Source organism: Mchenga conophoros, linkage group LG5 (genome assembly GCF_057382185.1).
Source record: "Mchenga conophoros isolate Kocher_MC1m ecotype Shallow Benthic linkage group LG5, M_conophoros_male_GT1.1, whole genome shotgun sequence".
Classification (NCBI taxonomy): Eukaryota; Metazoa; Chordata; class Actinopteri; order Cichliformes; family Cichlidae; genus Mchenga; species Mchenga conophoros.
Genome location: NC_140530.1, coordinates 31,405,952 through 31,422,592, shown reverse-complemented (window position 1 = coordinate 31,422,592; position 16,641 = coordinate 31,405,952). Strand labels below are relative to the sequence as shown.

General features: G+C 41.4%; 2 protein-coding genes across 3 annotated transcripts; both read right to left on the bottom strand.

The window, feature by feature from the left end:
* Positions 1 to 24: 24 nt before the first annotated feature.
* Positions 25 to 5,797, bottom strand: sh2d5 (SH2 domain containing 5). The gene is given in 11 exon segments (XM_085274883.1): positions 25 to 784; positions 786 to 934; positions 1,647 to 1,806; positions 1,898 to 2,003; positions 2,397 to 2,580; positions 2,821 to 3,021; positions 4,660 to 4,806; positions 4,900 to 4,974; positions 5,053 to 5,133; positions 5,210 to 5,266; positions 5,713 to 5,797. Coding segments are annotated over 10 exon segments (1,206 nt in total). The 5' UTR covers positions 5,261 to 5,266; positions 5,713 to 5,797; the 3' UTR covers positions 25 to 732.
* Positions 5,798 to 8,029: 2,232 nt separating this feature from the next.
* On the bottom strand, positions 8,030 to 15,994 carry hp1bp3 (heterochromatin protein 1, binding protein 3). 2 transcript variants are annotated; one of them, XM_085274881.1, is made up of 13 exons: positions 15,871 to 15,994; positions 14,899 to 14,979; positions 14,098 to 14,275; positions 13,426 to 13,488; positions 13,164 to 13,320; positions 12,934 to 13,077; positions 12,776 to 12,835; positions 11,823 to 11,962; positions 11,450 to 11,540; positions 10,865 to 11,024; positions 10,048 to 10,159; positions 9,741 to 9,896; positions 8,030 to 9,546 (listed from the first exon to the last, which is right to left on the bottom strand). In XM_085274881.1, the coding sequence occupies exons 2-13, from the start codon at positions 14,963 to 14,965 to the stop codon at positions 9,027 to 9,029; spliced, it is 1,848 nt and encodes a 615-aa protein (XP_085131007.1). In that variant the 5' UTR covers positions 14,966 to 14,979; positions 15,871 to 15,994; the 3' UTR covers positions 8,030 to 9,026. The 2 variants fall into 2 exon arrangements, with proteins under 2 accessions (XP_085131007.1, XP_085131008.1); XM_085274882.1 differs by lacking the exon at positions 13,426 to 13,488.
* Between the last annotated feature and the right edge of the window lie 647 nt (positions 15,995 to 16,641).

Below are 16,641 nucleotides of genomic sequence, written 5' to 3'. Positions count from 1 at the left end.
GAAAGACTACGGATGCACGTTATGTTCAGTTATTTAATGTTTTGCTAATAATCACAATCTTCTGTTGTGAAACTAATGTAGGGGGTGCAGGTAGATGGTGTGCAAGCTATGAACAAATCAACTATAGTCAAGACGACACAACATGATAACCACAATCCCAGAGAATGATTGAAATCATTTTGTACCATTTATACTCGACCAATGAAAACTCTGAACAGAAATTTAGTCATATTAACAGATGCGACATTATCAGCTAAACAAACTGCATACAAAAATATGAGTAAAAAGGAGTAAAAGTTTTACATTTCAGTAACATTGTTACTAGACAAGGAAACAAGAAGAAAAAGTGTGGCTTTGCCATCAGGTGTAGTAATCAGTGATTAATTCCCCTTTACAGATTCAGGTTCTTAGTTTCATGTCTTAAAAAAAAAAAAAAAAAAAAAGCTCCTCTGTTTTATAGGCACAAATAAAAATGTATATTTTTAAAAGCTTATGTTGAAATAAAAATAATAAAATCAGAAACCACAAAATATCTTTAACACACAAGTACCCTCTTAGGAAATGGATACTGTTCACAGTAAGTGCCAACACTATTAAACAGTGACTTTGTTTTACAGTTAAACCTTCCCGCACCAAAACACAGATAAAAGATAAATGTGCAAAAGAAATGACCAGTGTCGCTTATTTTGTGCCCTCTGAGGTTGGCAGTCCACATGTTCCAGTGTCCAGGGTTTACATCCATTCGTTTCTGTGGGTACTTTTAATTTCGGCTTCGTTTGGGCTGAAGCTTTACAGGCTGCTGTTTGCTGACGTTTTCCTCCCACTCATAGCAGTGGTTCACCCGAGCATAGCTCAGCAGACATGGCAGCTTGTCCTCAGTCTCTGTGTAGTGCTCAATCAGCTCAGCCATGGAATTGAATTCAGTCTTGCATTTCTACATTTATAAAAATAAATAAATTAAAAAGGACACCAGTTACACATGATTATAAATCAACTATGACATTTCTAATCAAATACAAACAATTATTATGGTTTTCGAGAATAATATTGTCAATTAAGGTGGTTGCCAAGTGGAAACCTCCAGTGCAGTTCTCCAAAAAGCCACTTGAGGGCTCTAGTTAAAAACAGACTGTATAAAATTTGGAAGTCACCCACTATAAAGTCCTGATGTACAGGATAGCCTCAAGCTTAATGTTTTTGACCATAACATTTTAACATCACACGGAAACAAACACCCCTTGCTCTCCACCGCACTCCTAATATCAACATTTCATAAAAAGTAAAAAAAATAGATAATCCATGTTTCAGTAAATGTGAACTGAAACTACCAACTGAGCCCCAAATCTTCTTACTGACATCATAGAGTGAAAGAGTTGAGGGCAATTTTATCCACAGACCTCAATTTAATTGGAAGTCGCTGCAACTAGAGCTGCCGCCCTCTGCTGGCCATTATAGGGAATGCGTATTTAAAGCACTTCCACGTTAAATCAGATATTTCAATATCCCCCCCCCCCCACGACCCCCTTTCTTTTCTATCATTTATGAAAAATATAAGAGCTTGTGAAAATAAAGTAACCAGTGAAAGAGATTAGATTTAATCATAATCTGGTTTTCACATCATGTATATGAGCCAACAAAAGAATTACCTCCAGCACGAATTTCCCTTTACGGGTGTTTTCAATAAGGTGGGTGATCGGGCCAGAGGAGAAGCGAATGATTAGAGAGCCACATTTAGGGTTTTTTGGATGTTGGCACAAAAGGTAGGATCCCAGAACATCATCTGCAAGCAGTGAATAGCTGCTCTCACTGCAATACCAAGAAGGAAAAATCACAGATGTAGTAATAGGAAAGTGACACTTATGAATGTAAAGATGTATTTGATGTGCGATATACTAACGTTGCGATACCAGCCCAACACCACACTGCCTGAGCTAGTGCCTCTTCTGTTTCAGACAAGCTTGGAGCCCGGGATCGCCTCGCTGGCAACTTGTCTAGATCCTTTTCTGGTTTTGATATGATAAGAAAAATAATGTAAAGTTAGATTTTATAAAGGTGGAATATTGCATCACCATGTGACGGGGAAGAAGCATCCCAGATGATCTCAACTCAGTGGACGCTATGCAGTGATGATGATGAAATAACCCCTCAAAAACAAAGAAACATATTCAACTTTAAAAAGGAACATTAGTAACAGAAATAAAATGTAAGCGCTGTAGAAATGCACAATTACCCATATGAGATGAAATCACTTCATCATGCAGACTAAAATAAAAAAAACAAAACAAAGAAAAGCCCTGACACCACAGCAGTGACTGCCCTTCACCAAATACTGATGAAGTCGCTTTACCTAATCAATTCTTTGAACCTCGATAGCGCTCTGTGAACACTCGGCCCACCTTGAGTTACACTCAGTTGATCCTGAATGGTGCGCTGTTTGCGTGGCGTGAAAGTGAAGGAGCGGTAAGCACCAGAGCGCAGCACTTTGGTGCGTATGACTTTCTTGCGCATCAGGGAGGGAGAGGAGATGGGAAAGACCTCATCTTGGCTGCTTTGTTGGTCATCTGAAGACTTTGGAGTTTTCTGTAGAGAAAACATCACATAGTTTGTACAGATAATTTAAATTTTGAGGCATACATTTTGAAACTGCAGTGCTGTGCAAAAACTTGGGTGCGGTAATTTTTGAAGACATGGGTAAACTTACATTGAAATACAATATATAAAGAGGCAAAAACCATTGCAACATTTACTAACAAACTAACATTTAAATTAGTCCATGAGATTTTGGGTGAAGTTAAAAAAAGAAAAAAAGAATAGCCAAACCTTAGTGCCAGGTAATAATCCACCAAAAGGAGCTCTTCTGAATGAAACCAGGGCGCTGACACTAAGAGGAAAGCCGTGATTGAGCAGTGAAGGCTTGCGATGAGGCAGTGAGCCAGCAGAGTCTATCTGGGCCTCTTCTGGATGCTTCTCCAAGTACGACAGCTGGAAGCAGCGGCACAGCAGCAGGTTCAGGAACTGGGCCTAAAGGAGGAAGGGTGCATACAGAAAACCTAGCAGTTAAACTGAAACGGTGTTATTCTGTGTCATATTGCAGTCATTCATCAAGTAAATTATTAACAGTACAACGGCACTGATAAAAACTTAGCGCTTCAACACCACAGCTGACACCGTTTAGTCAAGCACAGGCATCTCGCAGAGATGAGGCAATTGCAGTGTCATAGTATTGCCGACCTCTCCATGTTGGAACAAGTCTCGCTGCTAACTACAATGCGGTGAGACTGGCTCAAAACAACTGAATGCTACCAGATCTACCAGTAGAGGCACCTATTATTGTGTCACACAGGAAGCTTGGCTTCAAGGGTGACTTCTGAAGATACAACAGTCGGTTGGGATCAGATCTGAATTTAGCACAGAAAGGAATTTGTTATCAAAGATCAATAAGCACATTTCCCATCACTCTCTAGTCCAAACCTGTGTGACACTGGAGGGTTTTATTTGGAGTTACCATGGCAAACTGTTCAGTACTGACCACATTTATTGGATTTAATTTCCTCTAATGTGTCAAAGGCTTCTGATAACAACAGAAATGTTAGCTTTATATTATATCGGCATTACTTCCCTACTCTGGGCTGCTCTAAAATAGTTTGCCTATCAAGATAACGAGAACGGAAATATGGACTCAGTTTCAGTGACACCATTAACGCAAACCTCTAATGTAAACTTTAAAAGGTTGTTCTCGTTCTCACGTCATTTAAACACGTGACCATTTTATTCCTTTTAAAGAATCGCTGTCAAAACCCCGCAACTATTTCAGGCACGGACCAAAACTATGCAAACATATAGCTTGGAAACTTTCTATGATAACAGACTTGAAAAACAGAGAATAGAAAGAAGACGAAGTAAACTGCTAAGTACGACACAAGTAAAAAGCAAAATCACAATGCTGCTAACTCTTTTTAGATCGCTTGATGGAAGTTCTGTTTTAACCACTTGCACATGTGCCTTTGCTCTGCTCCTCTGAGATAAAACAATGCTCCTTCAAGTTGACTTCTGTTTCAGGGAAGAGGGAGGGTGAAGTCCCAGCGAGCCAAATCTGGCAAGTAGAGCAAAAATGTGTTGGTCTGGCCTCAAACCTCCGGTCAGTGCACCATGAGTGGACACACAATGTCAAATTTTCTTCCTCTGTCTGGAGAAGTTACATATTATGCATTTTGAAAAAAGAAAGAAAAAAAAAACAAACAAACTCTTGCATTGTTTGATTTCTGGGTCGTAGCCCATCATCACCTCTGGTAATGATTCGGCATATAATAGTTTGAAATGTCTGGTAAGCGACATGGTGATATCACAAAACACACATGTTCAAGCAGTCAGGACAGGCCTTCCACCGAGTGCAAGTAGTGCCAGAAGCAGCCCATAGGTGCACACAGAGATAACCTTGAATGGGGTTGCAGCTAAAGTATAGTCAGTCATTGTTTCTGCTTTTTGTGAGCAGAGTTGGAACACCTTTAATCACACACTTTAAAATATACTGTGCTTGACAGAAGGACTTTCTGTCCAGCATGGGAAAGCGGCAGGGTTGTTATTTGTGAGTAAACAGAAAGCCTTAAATACATATTTACTGCGAGCTCTAACTATAACAGAACAATGGAGAATCCTTACTGCTCTGGCGTGCCTTGCTTTAAAGACATGGCAGTAGAGCTGGGTGTCTGGGCAGCCTGGGTTATGCGCGACAAAGGCAAACTGTGAATCGACGGGTCGGGCCGTGGAAAGAGAGATTCTCCGCAGAGCGTGGGCCATCAGGAGGATCTGCACACAGGGACAGGTCGCGAGCAATAAGGCACGAAAAGGAGAGCGACGTAAACAGGTCAAAACAAATTAACTGTCATTTTCTCTACTTACCGTTTCATCCTCATTATACATTTTCACACCTTTAATGGAAAACTTTAGGGACACTGGCCGTCTTGTCTTGCATGCCTAAATGAATACAGGACTGCATTAGGTACAGTCGTTATCATCACATTCGTAGGTTTAGATAGAAAGATAAAGACTCACTTTAAGGGACTTCAACTGTGTGTGCAGCTGCTTAATCTGGTCATCCAAACAGTTATCATCCACAGGAAATGAGCCTACATACTTCACCAGTGAAGACAGGAGGTTAAGCAAACACTCACACAGACACACAAATGCAAAGTCATATTTCCAGACATACCTCTGCTGATCGTGTCACTGTACCATCTTCTCTGACCGGTGCCTCACCCATCGTGCCCTGTGGAAATACGAGATTTCAACACTTGAAGTCCCGAGAATTTAGGACTCCAAGCAGCAGAGTGAAGGAGATTTAAAAACAAGTTGAAAACATATGGACTAAATTGAATGTGCGTTTATCTATCCTCTTGATACTCAGGGAAACATGAAAGACGAGTCGGTATTAAACATAAGCGTAGCAGTCGCAAGAGCCTGATTTTGAAGACGCTTCTTTGGGCGCATTAACGTCGCAGATAAACCTGCTGCTACGAGAGGCTCGATTGTTTTGTTGAGATTATCCGCCACGAAATGCCCCGAAAGAAACCCAGAAAGACACAAACGCGTGAAAAGACAAAACTTTTGAAGGGTTTCCGCCCTGTGGAGTCCAGCAGCAGCGGCAGGCAACACCGGGGCGTCTCCACCTGAGCGCACAGGTCACAACAGCACCTTTATATCACAGAAACTCACCCTGAGAGTCGCAACTAAACCCTCCTCATCCACCTCCTCACCCTCGGACCGCTCCGCGTCTTCTTGGCACGCCGACCAAACGCACACCGAGGCCCCCCCACCGTCACACTTTTACCTGCAGCCGTTACCCCCAGGTGTGCAGCGGTATTCCGAGGCGGAGTTTAGTTGAAGAAAGGCGGGGAAAGAGGAGGAGGAGAAGAAAGAAAAGAGGGTGTGCGTGAGAACTAAATCAACCAAAACACGAAACTTACGGAATGGCTCAATGAATCACATCACCCTCCCCCTGAAGCGGTTTCTGTCCACTCCGCCTGACATTCCCACACAGCGCGCAAGAATTCAAGCTCACGCAGCAAAACCAAAAATAACAGTATGTGTCAATAAAAGTATTTTAAAATTACACGATATTAATTTATAGTTAAAAGCTGTGCACTGAAAGTCCACTAGGTAAAACCTGCGAGAAATAACTGGAGGCGTCACCAAGATGGCAGCCTGCATGGGAAAACTTGTGTCTAGATGAACTTTGGGTCCAAAAGTTAAATCTATTTTAAGCCCCACCACCACCACACACACCTCCTCCCGATAGTACTCGTTTTTTACTTCAGAAAAGATATTTGGGGTCATAACACTGTAATTTGTACGCCGTGCCATTTTATTATTTTGCAGATTTTATCATATGCTATGTTGTGTTATTAGATACAGATATAAAAATACAAAAAGTTAAGGTGCAGCAACATTACAGCGATACACAATGAGTCAGTGTGATTCAGTAGTATTTAAAACCTTTATAATGATACGTGGGAATATACATTTTGCTTAAGTAAACGCTCAGAATACTTGTTTCTCCACTTTTTATCTACAGTTTATACTTCTGGTTATACATGTTAAAAGCTGACATGCACCCATTGTGGGCCCGGTAACTTTTAATGTAGTTACTTTTAGTAGTTTCTCCTTAAAAAGGAGGATTTCTTTGACAGGATACTGACCAACACTCAGAGCAATGGGAAAGCAATAACTCAGTGAAGATTTAAGAAGGAGAATTGTAAATTTATAGGATTTGGGAAGCTCTCTTGGATTACAAGATCATCAGTTCAAACTGCTGTACGTGTGTATAAGTTATTTGGATGCATTGTCACACTGCCAAGGTCTGGAAGAAGACCCAAACTGTCCCCCTCAGATGAGAGGAAATTGGTTAGGATGTTGAGCAACAACCTGTAGCCACCATGGCTCAAGCCTGCCATGAAGTCAAAACTCCTGGGACCCCAGCTTCACAGACAGAGAGTGTTGACCTAGAAAGAAGCCCCTGCTCCAAATTCAACAACGTGAAGCTTGACTTTAATTTACAGCTGCCCACATAGAAAAGCAAATGCCCTGTGGGGAAAAGTTTTGCATACATGCAAGAGGGGTATATGATGTAGCATTTCTTTATTAAAGATCTAACAATAACTGGGAATTAAAGTAAGTGGAAAATATTTCAGTCTTGAAGATTTTTGCTCGATGTGCGCTAGCAATGGCCTGGTGTAATTACTTTAATTAAATGTACTGCATATGCTCTCTGAGCCCGTCCCCACGGCTATGCTAACCATTTACATTTTCTGTGGGGGGGTTTTAATGACAAAGACAATCAGGAGGAAAACCTGCTGAATTTTACAAGAAAGGATAGAGGGGGCTGTATCTGCTATAAGGACTAAGATCTTTTGGAGTTCAGATGGAGCTCCTGAAAACCTCTTCTGGTGGCAATCCGCCATCTTTTAAGTTGCGGTCTGCTGGGGAACCAGCATCTCTGAGGACAGAAGCAGGCCGATTCAGATGTCCAGCTCCGTTCTGGGACGACCTCTCGACCCAGTGGAGGTGGTGAGTGACAGGATAATGGCAGCTAAACTGTCAGTCCTGTTGAAGAACACCTCCCACCCCGTGCAGCACACTCTGACAGCACTAATCATCAGCCCTTCAGTGACAGGCCACTGCATCCTTGAAGATGAGACAGAGCCCTTTCCTTTAAGCTGCTGTCAGACTCTACAAACAGGAGACCACATGCACACGCTGGGGACTGAAATCAAAGTGCAACACTGCTGCTATGCATCTAAAGATGGGAAAATATATCATATATACATAAATTTAAATTACATTTCTTCTACCGTATATAGAATTTTTTTTTCTGTTGCTGTAAAACATTAGTTATAAGTTTTATCCGTTTATTCTGAATTGTCTACCTTCCTGCTGTAATAATTAGATTTTCATCATCAATGGGACAAAGGCACTCTATGAGATGTGACATTTTCATTGCCCACTAAATAAAAATAAATAAATACTGCAACAGTCTACAAATATAGCCATTTTATTAATGACTTGGAAAAAAGCTTAACAACACAAGGGATACATGCATGCAGGGAAGTTATTATCCTATTATCCTCCTTTTTCCACAACACACATTTCTTACAGTTTGGTACTGAATACAGATGTGAAGCGATAAAATCAATTTGTGTATATGCTTGTTTACACCCACACTCACACCCACACACACCTCAAAAAGACATTTTCCCCTCAGTGTGACTTGAATACTAACAGTATTTTATCCTCAACTTGGCACCTGCAGGTTTAATCTTTTTTTTTTCCCAGGGGGGCTATATCTGTTTAAATAACCAAATATAAATTATAGTTAATAATAATAATAATAATTAAGAAGGAAACTACATAAATGAGGAACACAGATTACAGTTCAGATTTGTATGCATTAGTTGCATGACTACATTTTGATTCAATCCCGGGACAAAACACAGAAATTTCAAATTTCTGTCTTTTATAAAGTACTAACAACATTAGTAACTCTTTTGAACTTTTAAACCCACTTTTCAACATAAAACTGACGCCGTTTTCACCCTTCTAGAACACTGATCTTTGATTTGAGATTAGGAATGTGTGCTGCCAGCAACTACAGAGTACACGAGGAACATGTGTAAACAAAAACAAACCAAAAAACAAAAATCGAAAAAGAAAAACATAACAAAACCGAAGTGGCTACGTGGCTCTAGTTTTAAAGTATGCTTGATGTTCCTACAGTCTCCCAAGACGGCAGCCTCGCCGATAACACTAACGGAGCTTTCCTACACACTGTGATTAAAAAATAAAATTCAGAAACTCTCAAAGTTCAATTAACTGGTAGGATAAGGTTCTTATTCTACAATTGAAATAAAAAAACAAAACCCTACTGCCCCATAAAGAGGGAGAAAACAATGATATAAAGAGAGAGAAAGCACTGAAACTAAAGCGGCAGACTGCTGGATATTCAGACCAGTTTGTAGAAGACGCTCCTGGGTTCAGTATTTCCCTCTCTTAGACTTGCGAGCAGACTGCTTGCTGCTCTTGGCCCCCTTTTTCACTGCGGGCTCTGCAGGGGACGACTCTGCGGGTCGTTTGGATCCACTCTTGGCTGCCTGCTTTTTAGCTGCAGGCGCCTCAGGAGGCGACTCTTCGGCCTTGGAGCGCTTGGACCCGCTCCTTGTCGTCTCCTTTGTGGCTGTAGGCTCCTTGGGGGGCGACTCCTTGGACACAGGTCGCTTGGCCCCCCTTTTGTTTAGCTTTTTAACAGCTGGTGTCTTGGGCTTTTTTGCAGGGGCACCTCTCTTGACAGGTGTGGCTTTAGATGGCGATTCGGATTCCTTCTTAGGAGCTGGTTGTTTTTTTCCCGAGCTCTTGGCCGAAGATGCTGCTTTCTTGGCTGGAGACTTCTTTGCGAGCGAACGTCCTCTGCCTTTAGCTTTTGACTGACTAGCGCTCGAAGATTTCTTGGTTGGAGGAGGACGACGAGCCTTTGGTGGAGGCCTCTTCGGAGGTTTCCTAAGAGTCGTTTTAACAAAAAGCAGTTGTTAAAAATAAATAAATAAAAACAATTCTCCACTTGAATTGTTAATCATCGTGGGATGGATGGCTGTCATTACAAAAGACTGGACTGATATATGGAGTAGGACCCATCTTTAAACGTTTAACTACAAGCATGTAATTAGGAGTCGAGCTGCAACAGGTATATGCACCTCTTACGGGCCGGGGCTTCATCCTCAGACTCTTCCTCTTCTTCTGATTCTTCCTCGTCTTCGTCTGAAGATTCAACTGTTCGCCTTCGCTTGGTCGGAGGTGCAGCATCTTTCTTTGGAATTTCTTTGAACTTGTCTGGGTACAGGATGGTGGGACTAAGGAGGGGACAAGAAAAAAGGATCAGACATCAAGAAAAGAAAGAACAAAGAATTCCAGAAGCTGCACAGACAAAGCTCCTTTATCAGACAGAAAGAAAAATAAATTAAGTATTAAAGGGTCGGGGATTTCCAGATGCAAGTGAAATACCTGGGGTAGAAAGGGAACGACAGCTGGTAGGTCCCGTTGAAGCCGTGACCAGTAATCTGCTCCATCCATCCGAGTACTTTACACTTTGTCAGGGTCCTCCGAAGATTGGCCACTAAAGAGAAGAGAGAAAAAAAAAAGTTCTGCTGGTGACGCCATTGTTGATGCAAAAAAAGTTTTAACTGAAACTTGTGCTATGTGTGTTTGAGCTGCTGGCTAATTTTTTAATAAAGAAAAAAAAGAAGAAAGAAAGAAATTATAGTCCTAATCAGCTGCAGATATCAGATAGTCGTGCAGATCCTCCATCATCCTGAACAGCAGCTGGTGACGGTAGTCCTTGATATGCTGTGCAGATGGTGATGAACTCAGCTCAGTTCTCCACCGCCTGCAGGTTCTGAATGGGTCTCAGATAATATGGAAGAACTACCGTCTGCAGCTGCAGTTCACGGTGAAAGAGTTTAAGTCCACAAAACAGAGAGACCGCAGAATGACACTGAGAACCTCAACAACAGCGACCCGTCAGTCTGCTGTTAATGAAACATGGCTAGCAGCAAATTAACTTTCAAAATAAGAGTGAGGGGATAGTTTACTAGCAAAACACCAAAATCATTGCAGAAGGCTGAAGGGCTCAGTCATAAGAACCAGGTTTAAAGGGTTCACCTGCTGCATTTCTTGTGATTTGTTTAAAGAGAAAGCGAGTGTTGTGTCTAGTTGTAGTTTCAGATGGTGCAGCGTGTGTAGATAAGGCACCCTTACTATGTCCATGTAGTGCAATCGGTCTCAGGAATCCTGTTGAGCCACGTAGGATTACCTAACTTACCTAACTGGTACTCCTTTCTGTCCTTGTTGGCGTCTAAAAGGTATCGCCGTAGAGTTGTGGTGCTGCAGGTTTTCGGTTCATTCATGGCTGTGATAGCAGCTGTGATGGCGTCCTCCAAAGTGCCACCCTTGAGCAGGACCTTGTTGCCGGTACGCTTCAGCTGGTGGGTAGAAGCACTTTAGGAAACAAAGTCTGCAGCTCTCTCACGTACAAAGAAACAACCTGTCGTTTACCTCTATGCAACAGTATAAAAGAACAATGAAGCCCGAGCTGGCACACTGACTGGCTCTGTGGTCCTGTCTGTGACGTGGAAACAAAGCGGGTCCTGAAATGTTTAGGTGTTAGTAACTGGTGGCAACTGCTACATGACTATCTCAGATAGGTCCGACTTTAAAAAAATAAATTAAAAAAAAGACATTATCTAGAACTGCTCTGCTATTTCATTTTCTGTTAACAGAAGACATTTTTTTTGTCCAAGGAGGCCTTTTCTTAACCAAAAATTAAATGTTTGTTGCCCATTAAAAACAAACAAACAAATGCATTCCTCTTTTTTGAGCAAAACAAAGTGTTAAGGAGGAGACTTACCTGGAAAGTCCCCCTCGCTCCTTTCCCAGTTATTTGCTCCAGTTGCCCTTTCTCAACAGCCCTCACCAGGGCGGACTTCAAGACTTCTGGCCTGAGGAGTAAATCATCTTCAGCTTACAGCTTTTAAACACAATACAGTTAAAGCAGTACCGGTATGTCAGTACACGTGCTGTACAATCATTCCACCCTGGAAAAACAGTTTAAATATTTAAAAGCCCAAAATTACCATGACATTCCTGCCCATGATGAGTGTGTGGCAACTTCTGACCACAATGGCACAACCATCTTTTATATACGAATTAAACGAGTCAATGATAAAGAGCACCTTGCATCTTGAAACAACATTAGACGGAGAAGAGGTGATACGCTGCACCTGTTTTCGATGTTAAAGCTGGGAAAGTGCTGCTCCAGGTACTTCTTGATCAGGTTGTAGGAGGCCTCTTTGGGCTCACAGAGCCGAGTGATGATGAGAGGAAGAGCGTCTCCCAGAGACTCCTGCTTCTGAGCAGCTTTCTAAAACAACATCCATTTACAGACATGACAATTAAAACCAAACATATCCCAGTCTCGGGGAAAAATGGGGAAAAGGAAAATGCTGACACTACACGTTAGGCCCATATCAAACACTTTACCTTAATTAAAAAAAAAAAAAGTTTAAATCTCCTGCAAGTGCGTCTCCTTGGGGACATCTAGACCACTTCCTTTGCAGTCACCAATTTCAAAATTGTACCCTGGAAGTCTCTGATGATTTGTATGTGCAAAATGACAATTTTCACTCTGCATTTCAGCAGAAGACCTTCTCCACATCTCAAGGTGACAAATCAGCTAACGCTCACACTTCATAGCCATCCAGTCGCAAGTTACAGACCAAGAATTTGTCCTTCTCAGAGTGTCAATCTGCTCTGGCTTTGTTCGGAGAATCCCTTCAACATTAATTGTGGCATATACAAGTGTGCTGATGATTAGAAACACTGGATCCCCCCCCTCATTCTCTTACAGAGAGAATGAGAAAAATATGCATCAAAAATGAGGAAGTTGTCAGATCAGGGCTTCTAACAAGCATTTGTGATGCAGAAGAGTACCAGGAGATGATCGTTGAGGTGTAGTCACCTTTGTTTTATCTACCAGCTGTAGTGCACATGAACTGGGCTTAGAGCAAATCTCACAACTGAAATGATTTATAGCATTCATATACATGCTACATCCAGATGCTTGGCTCGACTTTAGGACTTCAAACACGGGGAAACTGCTAACACTCAACCCTGAGAAATTCCCAACACCTATAAAGTATTAAGACTGAGCATCTTGCAAGTTGTTGTGACGTACCTTAGACAGGGGAGTCTGCTTCCCAATGGCGAAGGTCCCTGAAAGACCTTTCCCCTTCAACTACGTGAGAGAGACAGTTAAAGCACAAGCAAGTAGACTTAAAACCACAAATCCTTGAGAAAAACAGAGCACTTCTGACAGTTTCTTGGCTCCTTCACCTGCTTGATGGTTCCCTTCTCCAAATGTTTCTTCATGGACTTCTTGATGAGGAACTTCTTCCTGTCAAGCTCCATCCCTGGGTATTTTTTCACGATATATTTCATGACAGATTGGTATGAAACTCCAGACCTGTCATTGCAAGACTACAAAGGAAACGGACAACGAATAAATAAATAATCGAGAGAGCGGCTGTGTGCCGAGAGATTCATTTTACAGTGTTTGCACACACCGTGATGGCTTCAATGAGGATGTTATCCACTTTGTTCTGAGTGCCAGCAAAGTTGGTAACAGGGACCTTTTTGCTCGCAGTGACGCTAGCCCACGCCGGAATCGTCCGTTTCACCTTCTTGACTTTAGACTTCTCGTACTTGTAGCCATCCTTCAACCTGTTGCCAGAAGCAGCAAGACACAATTTCAGTCATGACGGTTGATTCTTTAAAAGCGATATTTCACTGTGATCGTTACCACCCTTATCTTTATCACATCCTCACCTTAGTAGGAGAACATAGCAGTGTGTTGCGCACTGTCCAGCCGCGCAGTCCTTGCATTTGTCACTTTGTCCGTTTGTCACCGACGGGAAAGACAAAATGAAATTTGAGAACATCTGTCTTAATGACCACCATGGTAATTTGACCCTCACTGAATTGCAGTGCTAATGATCAATGTGCAAAAAAAAAAAGAAAAAAGGTGAAGGTCTGTTTTGGCAAGGTCTGGGAGAAGAAGAGGAGGAGGCCAAAATTCTATGTTACAAAAGCTAAAGTTTATAGGGGGAGAAAAACAAAAACAAAAGAGTCCGTAAAGGCTTGCGACCAGCCCAAAAACCGTGATCATCAGAGCTAAACTAAAGTGCTAGATTTTATTAGAAATGTGAGTATATATCACTGATCACTTGGACTGGGGCGTTAGAAAATCCTCACACTGTTACGATGCCACTGTCCTCTCCTCCTGGACTCCTCCAAGACTGCGCACATCTGTCTGATGGCTATGATGCAGGGAATGAATGTGGATGTGACAACTCACATCTTTTAGAAATGCAACACTGCACGAGAGGAGCAGTCTGCAGTTATCCAGCAGAGGTAAGGATAATATAAACAGATAAAAGTGCTATCAAAGTGAAATATCGCACTGTTCACGCTTGCAGACTATCTTATGGTGAAACTCACTCTTTCTTCTCTTTCCCTTCTCCTTCCTTTTCCGCTGCAGCACCGTCGGCCTTTTCCCCGTTCTCTGCGGGCGCCGCCTTGCCCGCAGCGCTGCCCTCGTCGCCATCGGCTGCTGCGGCTGATGACGCGGCCTGCTCCTTTTCGGTAGCGGGCGACTCCTCCGAGGAGGCTTCAGGTTCTGAGAAAGCATTAAAAATAAAACCTTAAAAACACTATACCGCCTTTATTTTTCTTCATAGTGTAAAGCTGATATTATTAAACTTACATAAAAGTATGACTCGAGGTCTTTAAAGTTTTTAATGAAAAAATAAAACTGGAAGGGAAAATACTGCATTACATAAAATGCAACATTAGTGTATTTTTTTTAATTAAAAAAAATAAACAGGAACATAAAACAACATAAAAGCATAATGAGGCTTTAGTGCAAATGTGTGATAAATCTGCAGGATTATGAGTCAAGTGACACAATTAAGATGATATTTTGAATTACTTATGAGACAAAACTAATACTAAAACATTTTAAATAAAACACTAATCATTAAACAACCAAATCTATATGAAACTGTAACTATATAATATAAATGTGAATGTATAACTGCTATAAAGTATACAAGAAACCTAAATTACTCTATTTTCCTAATAAATACTGGAAAAAAGAACTGGAGATGAGTTTTGCTCGTTCTGTGTTGAGAGAATGAATGATTGGTTGAAGTTGAACACTGCGACAGATGCCGCTGATGGCTGGCAGGGGGCGGGGCCAGGGTTTGACAGGGTGCAGGTGGAGGACTACCTCACCCTTACCTTTCTCTGCTGCAGCGGAGGGGGTCTTCTCCTGGGTCGGAGTCGCTGCTGCTCGGCGAATCGGCATCACAGGAGATTTACCTGAAGAACCAGAAAAGATCATGAGCACAACCATTGTTTGGCTTTGTGAGTGAAATTTTTGATATGCAAAATTTAATCACTTCGCAAAAAAACCCCAACTACATAAACCGTACTGTACCTGTGGATCAATGAAGCTGATATTTACCTGACAAATAGCTGTTTTTGTTTTTTAAGTTCTTTGAAGTTCGCCTTTTATAAATTAGTGCATCCGTAGATTTTATTTATTTTACAAGTAAATTATTAGGATTCAAGATGTGTTATTAACGGTATGTTTGAGTAGTTATATCACCAATTTCAGGTAATTTCTTCATGTCCGTCAGGTAAACAAAACATGCTAAACTTAAATCTTCAGAATGAGTTCTGAGGAATAAAAGATACAATAAAGATTTATAAATTTCACACTGCACATGTACAATTATTACAGCTCATAAATATCTGTTAATACTAGTTAGAAATTGGATAGGACTGTTGGTTTAACTGGCTTCACTGGTTTGAGGCCCATTTTGTGTATGCACAGGGTTAAAACTGCCGCTGGTGCCAAACCCCCTTCATTCATTGAGGCCTTTTATCCCCCAACTGAAGAAAAGGTGCTGTTTGCTTTACGCAAAACGCTGAGCGCCTACAAAACGGCGCAAAGCTTGCCCCGCTGATGGGTCAGTCTCTGCCAACGGATTTCCATCACGTCCACGGGAGCCAGAGGACGAGGTGCCAGGATTTTTCAGCAGTTTTCGCCATTTTGTCCGTCGGTTTATACACACAATAATGGCGTCTCACAAGGCAGATGAAATTCATTCCAGCTGCACAAAGTGAAAACCCCCGGCTGCTTCCCGAACCGTATCCGTGCAACTGCATGTTTAGCAAACAATTTCTCAGCACGCGAGCCAAACTTACCTTTAACACGTCGGGGAAAACGGAAACACTTTGGGCTAAATTTCTGCACGATCCTTTATTTCGATTCCTCTGTTTACGAGCCCCGCCCCGTTAGGACTGCAACGTGCTGCGTCACGACGCACAGCGAAGGATTCCCACCGTCGAGGCTGACCCACCTCCACCTCTATCCCCCTTCTCCACCCACACAAAAAGCAAGAAGAAAAAAACAAAACACACCAAAACAAAAGGAAAAATCTCAAAAGAACAAGATGAAACTGCTTGATACAACCGTAGAAATAATAATAATAATAATAATAAATACAAAAAACCTAAAAAAAAAAAAAAAAAAAACTATGATCAAAACCCCCAAAACGAAACAAAAATATCACGTTAAAAAAGGCTTTGTAATAGATTTCTATCTAATCCCCTTAAAAGAAATAAACAACACAAAAACAGAAACTGTCTAAAACAAATACAAAAAATAAAAAATTTAACAAAAATAAGAAACAAAAACAAACAATTATAGTCATTATAGTTTGAAAAGACAAAAAGCATAACATCATTATGTCACTCTGGATTTGAGTTTTTATAATTTCTTAATTATTATTAAGTCAGAATGCTGTTTTTCCTGCTTTTTTGTGAATTTTCTTTGACATATCCTAACAAAAACTTCATGGAAGATGTTGCTTATTTCACAGCTGAGATATCCTTGAATTCAAGAGCAGTTTTGGCCACACAGGTAAATCCTGAAAAGTGAAATCAGAGAAAGTGTTGCTCACATGTGTGACGGGA

Bases quoted from the DNA above. Each gene is read 5' to 3' on its own strand.
- hp1bp3 (XM_085274881.1), bottom strand. From the start codon at position 14,965: ATGCCGATTCGCCGAGCAGCAGCGACTCCGACCCAGGAGAAGACCCCC. The intron at 10,160-10,864 runs GTAAGTTAGGTA...TCTTCTCTTTAG, and splicing joins CAGAAAGGAGTACCAGTTAG to TGGCCAATCTTCGGAGGACC. The intron at 9,897-10,047 runs GTATTTCACTTG...TCCCCTCCTTAG, and splicing joins TCGTTCCCTTTCTACCCCAG to TCCCACCATCCTGTACCCAG.